A 19947-nucleotide genomic window follows, 5' to 3' on the forward strand; every position below is an offset into this window, starting at 1 on the left:
TATTTCATCTTCTTCCCATTTTGGACCACTATTTATTACATTGAATCAACATAAATGACTATATTTATTTTAATTTTATTCTATATCCTGTCCTGATACGTGCACGTTTTTCTGCAGTACTACTGTTTGCCACTATCTGGTCAATAAAGGCAATTTTATTTGAATATTTCTTGTCCGTATTTTATGATAGTCCACTGTGTCGTGGTTTCTCTTCCAATTCCTCCTCCTGTACGACATCACTCATCCATCCTATCATTTATCCCTCACTCATCCTTTGTCCTGTCTCTCATCCCTTCTATCTCTCTTCAATGACTTTTGATCCTAGTTTGGCAGTAGAGTATGGCAGCAGACACGCTGATGGCTGGTGAGGTCTTGGTATCAGCATGACAGTTTTGGTACATTAGCATGTAGGCAGTGGCATAGCGTGGGGAGGAGGGGCACAAAGGCAGCTGCCTTGGGCACCAAATTGTACAGGATGCTAAATTTTGACCATCACTTACTTCCACACTTCTTGGAGTGTCGCAGGGCTGCAATTAGTGCTTGACAGAGGTCTTGATGAGTAAAGGAGAGGGTAGCACTCAAGATAAGTTTGACTTGTTATGTGGCACTCTGCATAGGCAGTGATTGAGATTTTAAAGGCAGCAATGTGCTCTCCCACCAGTCTCTGCCTCTCCACTCCCTTGTAATTTTGTGAGAAGATAAACAGAGACCTGTTGGGGGAACAGTTCCAAATTTAAAGTGTGCCTTGTAAAAATATGCCTCAAAACTACCCACTAATGTTGTAATAAACTAAGTTTCTACATACTTTGAGTATCCGATAGAGATAATTTTAGGGATAGGTATTTGTAACTGCTCGAGATTTAGTTTTTGTCACCTCAGCTGAATGATTTACGGCTGCTGGACAGGCTGAACACAAGTGGGGATTCCCTAGCAACCGGGCAACCCCCACATGTACTCAGCCTGACTAGTAGCTGTAAATCATTCAGCTGAGGTGACAAAAACTAAATCTCCGAACACTTACAAATACTTGGAGATCACCCAAGGGTGCTCAGGAAAACCCGAGCAACGAGTATACTCGCTCATCACTAGTTAGGGTTTAGACTAGATTTAGCCTAGGGTCAGGTTTAGGGTAATAAACAGTGATGAGCGAATATATTCGTTACTCGAGATTTCTCGAGCATGCACGGGGGTCCTCCTTGTATTTTTTAGTGCTCGGAGATTTAGTTTTTCTTGCCGCAGCTGAATGATTTACATCTTCTAGCCAGCATAAGTACACGTGGGGATTCCCTAGCAACCAGGCAACCCCCACATGTACTTATGCTGGCTAACAGATGTAAATCATTCAGCTGCGGCAAGAAAAACTAAATCTCCAAGCACTAAAAAATACTCGGACCCCCGAGCATGCTCGAGAAATCTCGAGTAAAATGTATATTCGCTCATCACTAGTAATAAAATGATAAATTAAAAAAAAAAAATGTAAAGTTACATCAATATGCAAATTGCCTTTTCAGAGAGAAAGAGGACTTAAACTCTATAACGCCACCTGTTGGAACTAGCGATCCTACAAGTCACAATCAACCCTTTAACGAGTCGTGCAATATGACTTGGGATAAAAGCAAAATCAGTATCTCAATTCGCAGACACAGTGTTTCGGGCTGTTGGCCCTCATCAGTGCGAAGCATGAGAACTAATTTGGCTAGATGAGAGGCTCTGGACTGGGGTCTAAGGGGCAACGTTTCTTCTTATGGAGAGTGACATACCAGCTCTGGCTTGTCAAGGTAAGGAGGCTTATTCGCCATGCAATGCTCCTCTGGGAAATATAATATGCAAATTGCCTCTTCAGCGAGAAAGAGGACCCTTTAACGAGTCGTGCAATATGATTTAAATAAGTATCTTTTATCCTAAGTCATATTGCACGACTCGTTAAAGGGGTTGATTGTGACTTGTAGGATTGCTACTTCCAACAGGTGGCACTATAGAGTTTAAGTCCTCTTTCTCTCTGAAGAGGCAATTTGCATATTTAATTTCCCAGAGGAGCATTGCATGGCGAATAAGCCTCCTTACCTTGACAAGCCAGTGTTGATATGTCACTCTCCATAAGGAGAAACGTTGCCCCTTAGACCCCAGTCCAGAGCCTCTCACCTAGCCAAATCAGTTCTCATGCTTCGCACTGACGAGAGCTAACAGCCCAAAACACCATGTCTGCGAATTGAGATACTGATTTGGCTTTTACCCCAAGTCATATTGCACGACTCGTTAAAGGGTTGATTGTGACTTGTAGGATCGCTACTTCCAACAGGTGGCGCTATAGAGTTAAAGTCCTCTTTCTCTCTGAAGAAGCAATTTGCATATTATTATTTCCCAGAGGAGCACTGCATGGCGAATAAGCCTCCTTACCTTGACAAGCCAGAGCTGGTATGTCACTCTCCATAAGGAGAAACGTTGCCCCTTAGATCAATGTATAACAAATTTTATACTGAATTTCAGCAAAAAGCAGAACATTACTGGAAAATGAAATGCCGTCCATGCGCTTGGGTCACAAGGGTTTTAGTACTAGACTGATGGAAAGACTCAGGGAGCGCTAGTGGTCCACTAGTTAGGAGGCACAAAATTCTTGTTTTACCCTGGGTGCTGGCAGCCCAAATTATGCCACTGCCTGTCTGTTCACACCTGTCTTTAGCATGTAACACAAGTATGGTGAAGCCTAGGTATGTATGATGGTCACATACAGGACTCCCACAATGCATCTGGAGAGGTTGAAGATTTTGGGTCGGTCTGTACTGGCATTGTCTGGTCCTCTCTTACATCACATCTTTTCTTCACCAGAATGAGTCTTGGGGCAAGCAATACTCCCACGCGCTCTTCAAGGCCATGAGCCACATGCTTTGCATCGGGTACGGGCAGCAGGCACCGGAAGGAATGACCGATGTGTGGCTGACCATGCTCAGTATGATTGTGGGGGCCACATGTTACGCCATGTTTATTGGTCACGCCACAGCCCTCATCCAGTCTTTAGACTCGTCTCGCCGTCAGTACCAGGAGAAGGTGAGAACATTGAGTGACCTATGGCACAGGTATGAAAGGTATGCCAGCCGTGCGTCATCCCTGTGCTCTGTGCCCTACAGTATAAGCAGGTGGAGCAGTACATGTCCTTCCACAAGCTACCGCCCGACACACGACAGAGAATTCACGAGTATTATGAGCATCGCTACCAGGGCAAAATGTTTGATGAGGAGAACATTCTAGGAGAACTCAGCGAGCCGCTCAGAGAAGTAAGTCTGGTCATTACTACCTGATCCTCTGCACTCCCACCACAACCTCCTCTGAGCCATCTTCTCTCTTTTTACTACTTAAGGAGATCGTAAACTTCAATTGTCGGAACCTTGTGGCCAATATGCCTCTCTTCGCCAATGCTGACCCAAACTTTGTGACCGCCATGCTAACTAAGCTTCGCTTCGAGGTTTTCCAGCCCGCCGACTACATCATTCGAGAGGGTACAGTAGGGAAGAAGATGTACTTCATCCAACATGGAGTGGTCAGCATACTGACCCGAGGCAGCAAGGAGACCAAGCTCTCAGATGGATCTTACTTTGGAGGTTAGTCTTCACTTAGAAGTCCACGACCCTCGTAACTAACAATACAAATGTGACGAGAATCCTGTAATCATCACTGGTAACATGTACATGATCTGTATGCATCTCCCTGTTATATACATGGCTGCTGTCTTGTAGAGATCTGCCTACTGACACGTGGACGCCGGACGGCCAGTGTACGAGCTGACACTTACTGTCGCCTCTACTCCCTGTCTGTGGACAACTTCAATGAAGTCCTGGAGGAATATCCAATGATGCGTCGAGCATTTGAGACTGTGGCCATGGACCGGCTGGACAGGATAGGTGGGTAGAGAGAAGAGGAGCAGCAAATAACGGCCAATGTTTTTCTCTAGTCATTTTCTTCAGACAATTCACTAAAGATGGTCAAACACAGACTAAAACTGCCACCAATTTCCCAAGCCCGATCCTTTGCACTTTTGAAAAATAAGCCACTGCCAGAGGAATATGGAGATTTGGGGGTGGGAGGGGGTACAGACAAGTCTGGAGATACCGAGGGGGAGGAGGACGAGCCTGGAGATACCAAGGTGGAGGCGGGCGAGCCTGGGGATACCAAGGGGGAGGCGGACGATTCTGGAGATACTGAGAGGGAGCCAGGCGAGTCTGGAGATGCTGAACTGGGGCAGATGAGTCTGAAGATACTGAGGAAGCGGGGGGGGGGGACTGCAGACAAGTCTAAAGATACCTTGCAAGAGAGACTGAAGACACTGAGTGGAGGCAGAAGAGTCTAAAGATACCAAGAGAAGGCAGGCACGTCTGGAGATAATGGGGGAAAAGGAGTCTGGAGGTACCGAGGGGGAGGCATACGAGTCTGGAGATACAGAGGAGGATAGAGGTGTTTTGAGGGGGCCGAGTAGTCTTGAAAAGGCAGCCATATGGAGTCTGGAGTCGTGTGGAGCTACCGAGGCATCTAACTGGAGACAGGAGTCTAAAGGAACAGAAATGTGCATGTTTGGCCAGATACTATACGTGTATGGAGAGCTAGGAAGTATTAGTAAACAAGTTTTGAAGGTGTCACGGGTGTGTCATGTCCTGATGCGACTCCTGGAGGATCTGGGATCAGGTCACAACATTTAATGGATCACAGGTCCTCTTTAGTATCTGTCTATCATTTATCTTGAATTGGAGTGGATTTACTTTTGTTTAGTGCTGAAAGGGTTAAGGACCTTTTTTCTTCTGACAATGTGGAGCTTGAGTTCTCAGCTGCAGGACCTTGTGACCACTCCCCTCCACTATATAAATCCACTGCTAGCTTCATTCCTTGCCGGTTATAGTTCATCTATGCTGACCTCTTTGGAGGAGCCAGTCTCTGAAAATGCTGTAGTGTTTGCTCCTGGTGCAGCAGTGAAGTTTCCTGTACATGAAATAGAGGAGTGCTATTTGTTGTCTTTTCCGATTGTTTGTCATACCTCCTAGTGTTGTCTTATTATAGTAGTGTCTCGCTGGCCTAAGCACTAGTGATGAGCCAGTATACATGTTACTCGAGATTTCTTGAGCACGATCAGGTGTCCTCCGAATTTTTTTTAGTGCTCGGAGATTTCGTTTTCATCGCCCCAGCTGAATGATTTACAGCTACTAGCCAGCATAAGTACATGTGGGGGTTACCTGGTTGCTAGGGAATCCCCACATGTAATCAAGCTGGCTAACAGATGTAAATCATTCAGCTGTGGCGATGAAAACTAAATCTCCGAGCAATAAAAAATACTTGGAGGACACCCGAGCGTGCTCGGGAAATCTCGAATAACGAATATATTCGCTCATCACTACTAAGCACTTGACAGGATAAGTTCAGGGCCAGCAAGGGCCTAGGCACATGATCACGCAGGGAGGAAAGGAACAGTCTAGGGACGATAGTGAGTGCAGGGATCAGACTCAGTTTTATGCTGGAAGGTCACCCCTCATCCTTTTGCCAGGGTCTTCCTTGTACATCTTCCAAGGTGTTCCGCTGCGCACTGGGCATCCTCTCGCCCCCAGTGTGTCTGAAGGCGTGTGGTAAAGTTAAATAAGACATCACTTACAAGACACATAAAAAGTGACTGTAGATAAAATAAGATTCTCTTCTCGAAGAGGTGCCAGCTGTGAGGGAAAGGTGAAAAACAATTCTACACAGAGCCTGGAAGGTGAAGTGGAGCTTTGTGCTCAGATTTGGCAGATTTTGTCGACTCACTGGTCCACAGAGAATAATGTAGAAATGAATCGGCAATTTTTCTCATACACAGTCTCAGACAAAGCATCACAAACATGTTGAATTAATTCACTACTGCATCCAAATGGGCAATAAAGTAGCAAACTTGAACCAGCGAAATGCAAACCAGGCTCTCACCTCCAGCCAGGAGCTAGAACTTCACCCAGGGTATTGTTATTTATCAGCCATGTAATAAGACCCAACTATGTATGATAAAGCCTAGATCAAGGAGGACAAAGCTGCTTGTAAAGGGTTCACATTAAGGAGTGAGGGAGGGGAAGTGGAAAGTCAGCTCACCGTGAAAGTTGCAGCAAGACCAGCTGGTAGACTCGCACGGTCAGCCCTGGGACAGGCTGAATAGCAAAGCAGAGAGAAGGGAATTCCAGCGAGGCAGCAGGTATGTGAGAGATTAAATTCACGATTTATTAGGTACGGTACTTTAAAATAGTGGCAGTTCCTCTAGTAGCATAACAACTACGCGTTTCGGCTTTCAAAGTGTTAAGTCGTATGCTACTGGAGGAGCTGCCACTGTTTTAAAGTACCTAATAAATTGTGGATTTTATAGCTTACATACCTGCCGCGTCGCTGAAATTCCTTTCTATCTGCCTTGTAAATGGTTAAGCGGAGTCATTATATACACACAATTACAGAGGAAAATCTGTGACAGGCTTTACCTGTATTGCTGCTTCTCGGCCTGAAGCCCCAAAATACACAGGACTTCACCTTGCATTGGTAGCTGCAGTAGTAAGATAATAACACAGATCATCTGTGTTTCTGTGTTGCACACTCCATCTCTCCAGACACTGGCATCTCTCAGTTTAGGAGCAGGAAGTCTATCACAGCTGTCACAATAGTCAGACAGTGCACAGACGTTGGTCTCACTTTTTTTTTTTAAAGGCTTTTATAAATAATTTTGACATTATTTTTAACTTTTGCAATTATATTTCATAGATTTTGCAATGGTTTTATATTTTTGTCTCATTTCACTTCATGAAGTTTTACAGGTGATAGGTCCTCTGTCAGACATGAGTGCCCATATTAAGTGTGTGCATTTCTATGGTGTGAGAATTGTATTTTAAGGTACACAACCCTACAGAAATTAAATGTACTTGGAAAGGTCCTACTGTCTATAGATCTGTGCACCCCAGAAATGAACAGCTAGAAATATTTACATCTCGTCATTACTTTTAATGAGTCCCTATTTATCTTTCCTCTCGTCTGAAAGTCCTCGGTCAGTCCTTCCTACTCATCAGTTATTGGTCCTGCATCACCAGTCCTAGCAAGTCTTTGATCAATCATCAGTAATCTCTCACCATTAACCCTCCCTTCGAATTACCCACATCAGTCCTTGGTCATTCTACATCAATCCACTCTATTTATTAGTCCTTCTCTTTCACCATCATTTCTCTTTCATCCTCACTCTTCAGAACTTGGTCACTCCTCATCAGTTTTTGGTTACTTCTTGTACCTCATTATTCATTTTCATGCCCCCTCATTCCTCGGTCACTCATTGCTTCTCATCAGTCCTGACTCCCCACCATGGTTTGGTCACTACTATGTCCTTATTAGTGCTCATTCCTCTTTCACAATCTAGTTACTACTTTCTCCTATTCAGTCCACATCACCACTTCTCACCTGTCCTCACTTAGGCTACGTTCACATTCGCCGCAGCGCACAACGCAAACAAAAACGCAGCAAAACGCATGCACAATGCTGCGTTTTGCGCCGCAGGCGTCCTTTTTTTCATTGATTTTGGACGCAGCAAAAATTCAACTTGCGGCGTCCTCTGCGCCCGGACGCGGGCGCCGCAGGGACGCATGCGGCGCAAAACGCAAGTGCGACGCATGTCCATGCGCCCAGATGTTAAATATAGGGGCGCATGACGCATGCGGCGACGCTGCGGCGCAGACCGCAAATGTGAACGTAGCATTACAGTGGTATTATCTACATGGGTACAAGTTGTATTAATCTACATGTGAATCTTTTATCGTCCTGTCCCCGCACACAGCCTTGTAGATCTGAATCATGCTGCCTAGGTCTCTCCTCACCACTTCATACATCAGCGGACCTATCCCGTGTGGTTTCTTTCTGTTTTTGGCTGCCTCCATCTTGAGTCCTTGATGAGCTTTGTCCCATACCTTGTTTCTTGTATGTTTTCCCCATAGTCAGTCCTAGCTGACCCTAGCATCACGTTCCTTTCCTTGTGTCCATCTCCCCCTCAGGTAAGAAGAACTCCATTTTACTACGTAAACGTGCGGAGAACAGCATGGGATCAGTGAATAATGAGATCATTCAGCAGATTGTGAAGCACGATCAGGACATGGCCCATAACATCCAGGATCCGCAGTCTTTGGGGACTATGAGGGATTCAGCCCTTAATAAGACTCTCATCTGGGAGCCTTTGGTTCATGCACCTCTTCAAACTGCAGCAGCCACCACGAATGTTGCTATTGCATTGACACATCAGCAGAACCTTCAGGCTCATGTCTTCCTCCCACCACTTTCCTTGCCAGAGACTGTATATGAGAGCCGCCAGGCAAGAAGGTCTCAGCCCAATATTTGGGTCTCCCGCACTGCTTCTGTAAGTTCTCCTTCTGGTGCACATTCTCACTTGCAGACACCAGTTGAAATATCTCCTTCTTCATGTGGTGTCCAAAAGCAAAGTGTGACAGTGCCTCCTGCTCGGTTGTGCCAAATTCAGAGAGTGGATTCTCCTGTCCTTGCAAAACCACTGATGACCTCACAAGTGCAATTGTCCCGATCTCGTGAAACGTCTGCATCTACTTCTGTTTTACAGCAGTCGACAGGACCCACAAGCTCTCATGCAAACGTAGGACCACTTTCTGGGAGGACTCTGCACTACAGTCTGTCCAGAGCAACTGGTTCTCATCTGTCCCTACTCATACAGCAAGCGGCCAGCTCCCCCCAGCATCTGGTCAAACACAGGAGCATACAAGGACTTCCTATTGGCAGACTGTCACAGGATGTCCGTCTTCTCTCAGCTTCTCAGCCCTCACTGCCGAACAAGGTATTCCAACAGCCAGACAGTGCAGCATCTCCACGTGCATCAGACTCGCCCAGAGATCTGAGCAATAAATCCTCCCTAACTACACTGCTGCCCAAACCACCTCTATCATCTTCTTGTACTCAGCCAGTGCCTTCAGGGTCTCTTTCCATGTCTGGATCTTCAATCAGTAGCTCAGTTGCTCCACAGTCACCTGCTACGACTCAAAAGACCGCAGCATCACAAAAGGGATCAGTAGCCTTCAGCCCTGATGTAGATGTTGGGAAACCCAAACTACCATCGAACATGTGAGGGCCTCATCCACAAAAGCAACATAAAACCCGCAACTTCTTGTCCCAGGTTCAACATGAAAAAATATCCTGATCAAGTAGAATGGAAACAAGGGTGCTGAAAATGGTGTCCAAACAAGCTCTGAACAGGCTGGGAACAAATGAATGATGGCAATGAGGTACAAGTCCTGCCCCTAAAGATGCCTGCATAACGCTGCCCATGCATATAAAAGGTACCCAAAATTGCTAATTTTGCCTATTTGGTTGACCATCATTATGATATTATATGCAAGTAATCAAACCCAGTAGACGCTAGACTGCAAAAAATGCGATGTCGGGCGAGATTTTTTTTGTCTGTTTTCAGCTGAAAATACAGCATACGGCACTTTCGGTCACGTCTGACTGAATGATTGCCACGTTGCACAAGCCCTATTAGTTTAGTTTGTCATGTTGATAGATCCAATGGACCAGTTATCAAATACCTTGTGGCCACTCATGGTCTTGTGTGTATAGCCAGCTTTAGCACCAGACTCTGGAGTCACATACATAGACCATCGTCATCAGAGGCACATATCGTTAGTTAGACTCAGCTTGCCTTACACAAAACATAGCTTTATTATGAAGATCATCGGTATTTTGGATCCTTATTTCTTCAGTGCTAGTTCCAGGCATTCATGAGAGGACTATGACAGTTTGGTGTAAGCCTTGTAAGGCTGATCGCTTGTATGAACATGCTCGATACCGATCCTTCCTATGTAATGCTAACATTAGATCGATGACATCTTCTCATGGATGGAGCCGAGTGATTAACGCTGCACAAGACTTTCCTGGGTGTGACGATAATAAATATATTACACAATACAAATGCTCCGTCTCTGACAATGTCCTTTATTAAACCACTTTAAAGGGATGGAACAAAATGAAAATCCAGCAGGTAAGTGACGACATACCAGACATGGTCGTCATGTGACAGGGAAATCCCTGTGTGATGAGGAAATACACTGCTCAAAAAAATAAAGGGAGCACTTAAACAACAGAATATAACTCCAAGTAAATCAAACTTCTGTGAAATCAAACTGTTCACTTAGGAAGCAACACTGTTTGACAATCAATTTAACATGCTGTTGTGCAAATGGAATAGACAACAGATGGAAATTATTGGCAATTATCAAGACACACTCAATAAAGGAGTGGTTCTGCAGGTGGGGACCACAGACCACATCTCAGTACCAATGCTTTCTGGCTGATGTTTTGGTCACTTTTGAATGTTGGTTGTGCTTTCACACTCAGGGTAGCATGAGACAAACTGTACAACCCACACAAGTGGCTCAGGTAGTGCAGCTCATCCAGGATGGCACATCAATGTGAGCTGTGGCAAGGTTTGCTGTGTCAGCGTTGTGTCCAGAGGCTGGAGGCGCTACCAGGACAGACCAGTACACTAGGAGATGTGGAGGGGGCCGAATGAGGGCAACAACCCAGCAGCAGGACCGCTACCTCAGCCTTGGTGCAAGGAGGAGCACCGCCAGAGCCCTGCAAATTGACCCCCAGCAGGCCACAAATGTGCATGTGTCTGCACAAACGGTTAGAAACCGACTGAGTGCCCGAAGTCCACACACCGTGCAGGATGCTTGGCATTTGCCACAGAACACCAGTATTGGCAAATTCGCCACTGGTGCCCTGTGCTCTTCACAGATGAAAGCAGGTTCACACTGAGCACATGTGACAGAGACTGGAGACGGCGTGGAGAGCAATCTGCTGTCTCCAACATCCTTCATCATGACCGGTTTGGCAGTGGGTCAGTAATGGTGTGGGGTGGCATTTCTTTGGAGGGCAATACAGCCTTCCATGTGCTCGCCAGAGGTAGCCTGACTGCCATTAGGTACCGAGATGAGATCCTCAGACCCCTTGTGAGACCATATGCTGGTGCGGTTGGCCCTGGTTCCTCCTAATGCAGGACAATGCCAGACCTCATGTAGCATGTGCCAGCAGTTCCTGCAAGATGAAGGCATAGAAGCTATGAACTGACCCGCCCGTTCCCCAGACCTGAATCCGATTGAACACATCTGAGACATCACGTTGCACCACAGACTGTCCAGGAGCTGGCAGATGCTTTAGTCCAGTTCTGGTAGGAGATCCCTCAGGAGACCATCCGCCGCTTCATCAGGAGCATGCCCAGGCGTTGTAGGGAGGTCATACAGGCATGTGGAGGCCACACACACTACTGAGAATCAATCCCTTGTCTTGAGGCATTTCCACTGAAGTTGGATCAGCCTGTAATTTCATTTTCTACTTTGATTTTGAGCATCATTCCAACTCCAGACCTCTGTGGGATATTATAGTTGTGATTTATGTTGATGATTTTTAGGTTTTATTGTTCTCAACACATTCCACTATGTAATGAATAAAGATTTACAACTGGAATATTTCATTCAGTGATATCTAGGATGTGGGATTTTAGTGTTCCCTTATTTTTTTTGAGCAGTGTATTTCCTGGGAGAGAAAGTCAACTGTCATGTAAAACATCAAAATCTATGTCTGCAGTCATAACCAATGCTCAGTGATTAGCACTGCATCTGAAGAAATAGAAATGATCCATCCCGATCAGACAATTATTCACCACAAAGCGTAACTGGGCCTTTGCCAAACAACCTGTTCTGAAACTAAGAATAACTAGTCCATCCCTCCAGACAATCAGTTACGCTATGTGTGATAACTGGTCCATCCCTCCAGACAATCAGTTATCACACAGAGCGTAACCGGTCTATTCTGACCAGACAGTCATTACAGTAAGCGCAACCAATCCATCCCAACCAGATGATTGTGGTGAATAATCGCCTGGTCGGGATGCATCGGTTACGCTTTGTGGTGAACAAAGCTTAACCAATTCATCCCTATCAGACAATTGTTCACCACAAAGCGGAACTGGTCCTTTGCCAAACAAACAATCTGTTGTGAAACTGAGCGCAACTGGTCCATCCCTCCAGTCAATCAGTTATCACACAGAGCGTAACCGGTCTATTCTGACCAGATGATTGTTCACCACAAAGCGTAATCGATGCATCCCTGCCATCACTGTCTTCTCCCTCCTCCCCCCCAGAGGCTTATCTTTCACCTTGTCAGTCACCGCCAGGCTCCGGGTCTCCTCCGTCTGTCGGGCGAAGCGTCGCAGCCTAGCTGCTGTGTCTGCTCCCCTGGAATCCTCCCCCACCAACATAGGCTTCTCTGCAGCATTTCTTCCATCTTGGGGCTTTCTCTCCAGCTTCCCCGCCATCTTCCTGGAGCTCCTCTTGCCCGGTCATTGCCCTGCAGGCACGCAGCTCCTCAAGCACCACACCGGTTTCGGATTCACCTGATAAATCCAGGTACCTGGCACCGATTTCACAGGCTGCAATCCTGTATATTTGCTGATATTGAGCGGGAGCTCCTACAGCAGACGACAGCTCACATCACGTTCAGGCCACACCCTTAACCGATGCATCCCGACCAGACGATTGTTCACCACAAAGCATAACCAATCCATCCCTACCAGAAGATTGTTCACCACAAAGCGTAACCGATCCATCTCTACTAGACGATTGTTCCCCAGAAAGCAAAACGGGTCCTTTGCCAAACAATATGTTGGGAAACTGAGCGTAATCGGTCCATCCCTTCAGACAATCAGTTATTACAGAGCATAACCAGTTCACCCCGACCAATAATAATAATTATATTTGTATAACGCCAACATATTCCGCAGCGCTTTACAAATTATAGAGGGGATTTGTACAGACAATAGACATTACAGCATAACAAAAATCACAGTTCAAAATAGATACCAAGAGGAGTGAGGGTCCTGCTCGCAAGCTTACAAACTATGAGGAAAAGGGGAGACACAAAAGGTGGATGGTAATTGCTTTCGTTGTTCGGACCAGCCGTAGTGTAAGGATCAAGTGTTCATGTAAAGCTGCATGAACCAGTTAACAGCCTAAGTATGTAGCAGTACAGACACAGAGGGCTATTAACTGCATAAATTGTATGAGAACATGATGCGAGGAACCTGATTTTGGTTTAACTTATATGAATGGGCCACACAGGGATAATTAGGTTAATGCGTTGAGGCGGTAAGGCCAGTCTGAACAAATGCGTTTTTAGAGCACGCTTAAAACTGTGGGGATTGGGGATTAATCGTATTAACCTGGGTAGTGCATTCCAAAGAATTGGCGAAGCACGTTTAAAGTCTTGGAGACGAGAGTGGGAGGTTCTGATTATTGAGGATGCTAATCTCAGGTCATTAGCAGAACGGAGAGCATGGGTAGGGTGGTAGGCTGAGACCAGGGAGGAGATGTAGGGTGGGGCTGAGCCATAGAGCATTTTGTGAATGAAGGTAATAGTTTTGTACTGGATTCTGGAGCGGATGGGTAACAAGTGTAATGACTGGCACAGGGTAGAGGCATCGGTGTAACGGTCAGTGAGGAATATAATCCTGGCAGCAGCATTCAGGACAGATTGGAGCGGGGAGAGTTTGGTAAGAGGGAGGCCGTTTAGGAGAAAGTTACAATAGTTAAAACGAGAATGAATGAGTGAAACAGTAAGAGTTTTTGCAGAGTCGAGAGTAAGAAAAGGGCGAATTCTAGAAATGTTTTTGAGATGCAGATAAAAAGAGCGAGCCAATGATCGGATGTGGGGGGTGAAGGAAAGCTCGGAATCAAGTATGACCCCAAGGCAGCGGGCATGTTGCTTGGGAGTAATGGTGGAACCACACACGGAGATGGCAATGTCAAGCAAAGATAGGTTAGTAGAGGGAGAGAACATGAGGAGTTCAGTTTTTGACAGGTTCAGTTTCAGATAGAGGGAGGACATGATGTTAGAGACAGCGGTAAGACAATCACTGGTGTTTTCTAAAAAGGCAGGCGTGAGATCAGGAGAAGAAGTGTATAATTGGGTGTCATCAGCATAGAGATGGTACTGGAACCCAAATCTACTGATTGTTTGTCCAATAGGGGCAGTATACAAAGAGAAGAGGACTGATCCTTGAGGAATCCCAACAGTAAGGGGAAGGTGAGAGGAGGGGGAACCAGCAAAAGATACAGTGAAGGAGCGATCAGAGAGATAGGAGGAGAACCAGGAGAGAACGGTGTCCTTGAGGCCGATGGAGTGGAGCATAGTGAGGAGGAGCTGATGATCCACAGTATCGAATGCTGCGGAGAGATCCAAGAGAATTAGCATGGAGTAGTGACCAATAGATTTAGCTGTTAGTAGATCATTAGAGACTTTAGTGAGTGCAGTTTCAGTAGAGTGTAAAGAGCGGAAACCAAATTGAAGACGGGAATGGACCAGGTGTTCGAGGAGTTTAGAGATGAAGGGAAGATTAGAGACAGGTCTATAACTAGTGGCACAGTTTGGATCGAGGAATGGTTTTTTAAAGTAGTGGATGTATGATGGCAATCTGTCATCACACTGAGTGTAACTGGTCCATCCTGAGCAGACAATCAATTATCACACGGAGTATAACCAGTCTATTGCGAAAAGAGAATCTTATCACACTAAGCATAACTGGTCAATCACGGCCAGACAATTTGTCATCACACTGAACATCACCGTTCCATACCTTCAGATAATCAGTTACCACACAGAGCAAAACCGGCCCATCCTGACCAATCTGTCATCACACTGAGTGTAACTGGTCCATCCCGACCAGACAATTTGTCATCACACTGAATGTCACTGGTCCATACCTACCAGACAATATCTCATCACGTTGAGCTTAACTGGTCCATTACAAACATACAGTCATTACAGTGAGCGTATCGGTCCCTCCTGACAAGCCATTACAGTGACTGGGTCCCTTCCAACGAGAGAATCGGTCATTACTGTGAGTGAAGCAATCCATCCTTACCAGTCATTACACTGAGCATAAGCAGTTAATTCTGACCAGACAATATGTTGTCACCTGAACGTATCCCATATACACCAACCAGCTGAGCGGTCATTACACTGAGCGCAACTGATCCATTGCCAGTAAAAAGGTGATTAATAGGGAGTGTAACCAGTCGATCTATCGCAACACGGAGCATAACTACCATATATGGGCAACAACCAGAAAAGTGATCATTACGGTAACAATGAGAATTCTGTTATCTTCTTTTAGTTGGTAGTCATGATAGTCATGGGACATTGTCAGAAACAATCGTCATTCCCTATTTTTTTTTAATCTACATCAGGGGAATGACGTAGGGGGTTACGTTACTTCACGGCAGTGCCCCTGCCTCTCATGTAAAGGTTGCCACACACACAGTCAGATTGCTTACACCCCTTGGTTTTGACAAGTGTCGAAAAAGAGAAGCATCAATCAGGTGGATCTTAACATATCCAAGTCCACTTGTTTTTTGTGGAGACAAGCAGCCGGTGATTTGTGGCAGCGGCTTACTCCCTATTCTAAACACATGGATACCGGGGCAATCCAAACGTGTGTGTGAGGAGGTACTAATCGTTGCGCCAACAGGTATTTCTCAGCAGCTGTCTAGTTCCACATGATGGATAGCTGCTCCGCTGGTTAAGGCCCCGTCTCACATAGCGAGATCGCTAGCGAGATCGCTGCTGAGTCACAAGTTTTGTGACGCAACAGCGACCTCCATAGCGATCTCGCTATGTGTGACACGTACCAGCGATCAGGCCCCTGCTGCGAGATCGCTGGTCGTGTCGGAATGGCCTGGACCTTTTTTTGGTCGTTGAGGCCCCGCTGACATCGCTGAATCGGTGTGTGTGACACCGATCCAGCGATGTCTTCACTGGTAACCAGGGTAAACATCGGGTTACTAAGCGCAGGGCCGCGCTTAGTAACCCGATGTTTACCCTGGTTACCAGCGTAAATGTAAAAAAAACCAAACAATACATACTCACCATCTGATGTCCGTCAGGTCCCTTGCCGTCTGCTTCCTGCTCTCACTGACTGCCGGCCGTACAGTGAGAAGTGAGAGCACAGCAGTGACGTCACTGCTGCGCTCTGCTCTCACTGTACGGCCGGATCTCAGTCAGAGCAGGAAGCAGACGGCAAGGGACCTGGACACCGAAAGGCGAGTATGTACTGTTTGTTTTTTTTGGTAACCAGGGTAAACATCGGGTTACTAAGCGCGGCCCTGCGCTTAGTAACCCGATGTTTACCCTGGTTACCCGGGTGCTGCAGGGGGACTTCGGCATCGTTGAAGACAGTTTCAACGATGCCGAAGTCGTTCCCCTGATCGTTGGTCGCTGGAGAGAGCTGTCTGTGTGACAGCTCTCCAGCGACCACACAGCGACTTACCAACGATCACGGCCAGGTCGTATCGCTGGTCGTGATCGTTGGTAAATCGCTTAGTGAGACGGGGCCTTTAGGGTTAAGGACACTGCGACTGAATGTACCATGGTCAGTTTTATCTTTGACAATCAGACCTGATCCGCTGATCTTTAATTGTACAGCTGCTTTGGTGGTGGATTATCTTCCAATCTCCTGTGCTGAGTGGCAGGGTGCCATGTTCACAGCTGGCCACAGTCTAATTTACATAGATTACAAGAGGTCACCCTGCTAGGAAGGAGCCGGCTCATAGTCATCGGGTAATAAGCAATGTAATTATCATCCAAAATCACTCCCTCCCCCACCTCATATGTTTAACGTGACAAACCCATTACAGACACAGGCCAGATGCACTGTAAATTCATTTAGGCTTTCTCCTTCCCCTCTCCTACTAGCTGCTCCTGTCACATTTGCCCCTACTCTTCCCATTTCTCCTTAATGCCTTTGATTAATTTTCTCCTAGCCGTTTCCACCTCATTAGCCTTTTTCTCTCTGCTTCCACCTTCCTTGCATGCTTCCCCATTAGCCCCCCTACTCCTCCCTGATCCCGCCTCATTTGTCCCCTCCTCCTCACCGCATCCACCTCATTAAACTCCTTCTTGCAGATGCCACCTCATTTGCCCCCTCCTCACTGATTCCGCCTTGTTTGCCCCCTTGCCACTTCCACTTCATTTGCCCCCTTCTACTTGCTGCTTCCACCTCGTTTGAAACCCTTGCATCATGGCCAATTCCATCTTGATTGACCCCCTCACCGCTTACGCCTCTTTTTTCTTTACTTCATTATTTGTCCCCCTCTTCTTGCTGCTTCTGCCTCATTTGACCACCTCTCTGCTCACTGCTTCAGCCTAGTTTGTCCCCCTCTCCTCGCTGTTTATGCCTTGCTTGACCCAGTCTCCTCCTCACCACTTTCGTCTCGTTTAACACATTTTCCTTCTCGCCGCTTCCGCCTAGTTGGACCCCTCTCCTTTTCTGCCTCATTTGACCCAGTCTCCTCCCCACCGCTTCATCCTTGTTTTACCACTTTTCCTCACCATTTGTGCTTCGTTTTTCCCACTTTTCCCCTGGCTGTTTCCTTGTTTGACCCCCCTCTCCTTCTTGCTGTTCTCCCTGGTTTATCCCCTTCTCCTCCTGGCCAATTTTGCCTTGTTTGACCTCTCTCCTCGTCGCTTCTGCCTCGTTTGACCCCTCTCTTCTTCACTATTCTGCCTTGTTTGTCCAACTCTGCTCCTCGCCGCTTCAAGCTCATTTGACCCCTCTCCTCCTGGCCGCTTCCGCCTTGTTTGACCCCTCTCCTCCTCGTTGCTTCTGCCTCGTTTGACCCCCTCTCTTCACTATTCTGCCTTGTTTGACCCCTCTCCTCCTCACTGCTTCTGCCTAGTTTGTCCCCCCTCACCATTTGTGACTCATTTGACACCCTCTCCTCTTCCAAATTGTTTTCCTTTCTCATCATTTGTACCTTGTTTGCGCACCCTGCCTTCCCTTGCTTCTTAATCCTCCCTCTCTCCAACTGCCTCATTACCGATTTCACCTTGTTTGCTTTTCATCACCATTTGTGCCTCATTTGCCCTTGATCTCCTCACCATTTCCGCCTCTTTTACCCCCTCTCCTACTCGCCGCTTCTATCTCATTTCACCCCCTCTCCTCTTTACTCCTTCTGCCTTGCTTGTCCCCTTCTCCTCTTAGCAGCCTCCACCTCCTATGTCCCCCTCACTTCACCATTTGTGCTTTGTTTGTCCCTCTCTCCTCACCATTTCCACCTTTTACTCCCCTCCTCCTCACCACTTCCGCCTTGTTTGTCTTCCTCTCTTCCTCATCAATTGTGCCTCATTTGTCCCCCTCTCCTCCTCACCGCTTGCACCTTGTTTACCCCCTTAATCTTGCCACTTCCCCCTCATCTCCTCACCAATTCCGCCTTGTTTGACGGCCCCTCCTCCTCACCGCTTCCACTTCATTTGCCCCTTCTCGTTAGTTCCCCGTCATTTGATCCCTCTCCTCCTAGCCATTTCTGCCTCGTTTGACAATGACTCCTCCTCACAGCTTAAGCCTCGTTTCACCCCTCCTTCTCGCCGCTTCCGCCTCGATTGCCTTCTTCTCTTCCTCACCATTGTGTCTCATTTACCCCCCTCTCCGCTTCTGCCTTGTTTGACCCCTCTCCTTGCCATTTGTGCAGTTTGTCCCCCTCTCCTCTTTGCCGTTTGCGCCTTGTTTGCCTTCCTCTTTTCATTACCATTTATACCTTGTTTGTCCTCCCTCTCCTCACAATTTCCACCTTTTTTACCCCCTCTACTCTCTCTTCTGCCTCATTTGCCTTCCGCTGTTCCTCACCATTTGTGCCTTTGTCCCACTCTCCTCCTTGCCATTTACGCCTCGTTTGACTCCCCTCCTCCTCGCCGCTTCTCCTTCATTTGACCACATCTTCTCACCATTTGTGCCTCGTTTGACGCCCTATCCTCTTCTGACTTGTTTGCCTTTGTACCTTGTTTGCCCAACCTCTCCTCACCATTTCTGCCTTCTTTGCCCCCCTGCCATTTTCCCTTGCTTTTTACGACTCTCTCAAACGGCCTCATGTCCTCTCTGGGCTGCAGAGACAATTATTGTTCATTAATCCAGTATCTAATGAAACTTTCCATTAATATCTCTCTGATTAGTTACCGTTAAGCTCCCTCAGAATGTAAGAGCTGGGGATGAGGGCCTCACAAACACACTGCAGTGGGATATATTAATTGTAGCGCCCTCCAGCTGCGGTCCAGAATTACACACAGAGCCGTATCTAGCACCAGATAATACAGAATGTGGAGAATTATACCCAGACCCCACAGTGCCTCGGAGCCGAGAACAAGCAGGTGAGCGACCAAATCTGAATGTACAGGATGGAAACAAAACAAAGCCAAAAGGAATGTTTAATGTGAAATGTTGAATGCACATGACAGATTGCGGCACACTTTCTAGAACACGCGCTCCACCTTCATTATATTGGTATAACCCGATCCCGGTCTCCAGCCAGTCAGGATAATGACAATGTCGTCCTTGTGCAGGAATCCTCGCACCTTCCCTGTCAGATAATGGAGCAGGTGAGTAAGAGGCAACAGCCGAGGCCACCTTGTGCAAGCTTATATTGCCAACATCTCTGCCCCAAACCGAACCAGATCCCCGCCTGCTCTGCCCCCAAACCGAAACTAAGTTCCGCTTGCTCTGCCCCAAAGGACCGCCGGCTGTGCCCCCAAAGCCCCGCCGGCTCTGCACAGAACCAATGTTTCACCTGCTCTGCCTCTAGACCATACCTGGGCAAAGTGCGGCCCGCATGCCAAATCCGGCCATCTGGCTGTCTCAGTCCAGCCCGTGGACCACGATAGCTGTGGGGCTGGAAACCGGAGGTCCTCGGGCTGCACCGTGCCTGCCCGTTCACTGTTTCTATCTGCCCTGACTGTGTTGGTATATGAGGAGCCTCCGGCCACTACCTCCACCAATGAGAGTATGAAACAGCTGACGCGATGACGGAATTTCATCGCGTCGGCTGTGTACTGTGGAGAGTCAGCACACCGGAGACA

The 19947-nt window shown here is 47.1% G+C and overlaps 2 protein-coding genes across 7 annotated transcripts in view; one reads left to right on the forward strand and one right to left on the reverse strand.

The window, feature by feature from the left end:
• The window catches only part of HCN3 (hyperpolarization activated cyclic nucleotide gated potassium channel 3), a 141056-nt gene extending 131099 nt beyond the window's left edge, over positions 1-9957 (forward strand). The window contains exons 4-8 of the mRNA XM_077256305.1: positions 2827-3045; positions 3126-3272; positions 3356-3596; positions 3732-3896; positions 8019-9957. Of these exons, the coding sequence (XP_077112420.1) occupies positions 2827-3045; positions 3126-3272; positions 3356-3596; positions 3732-3896; positions 8019-9112 (1866 nt within the window). The 3' untranslated portion in view covers positions 9113-9957. The remainder of the gene's footprint in view (positions 1-2826; positions 3046-3125; positions 3273-3355; positions 3597-3731; positions 3897-8018) is intronic.
• A 9325-nt stretch (positions 9958-19282) lies between these two features.
• PKLR (pyruvate kinase L/R) overlaps positions 19283-19947 on the reverse strand; it is a 45851-nt gene continuing 45186 nt past the window's right edge. For all 6 annotated transcript variants that reach the window (XM_077256455.1, XM_077256446.1, XM_077256473.1 and 3 more), the window contains exon 11: positions 19283-19451. In XM_077256455.1, the coding sequence (XP_077112570.1) occupies positions 19345-19451 (107 nt within the window). In that variant the 3' untranslated portion in view covers positions 19283-19344. The remainder of the gene's footprint in view (positions 19452-19947) is intronic.

The sequence above is a fragment of the Ranitomeya variabilis genome, chromosome 1 (genome assembly GCF_051348905.1).
Source record: "Ranitomeya variabilis isolate aRanVar5 chromosome 1, aRanVar5.hap1, whole genome shotgun sequence".
NCBI classification, from domain to species: domain Eukaryota; kingdom Metazoa; phylum Chordata; class Amphibia; order Anura; family Dendrobatidae; genus Ranitomeya; species Ranitomeya variabilis.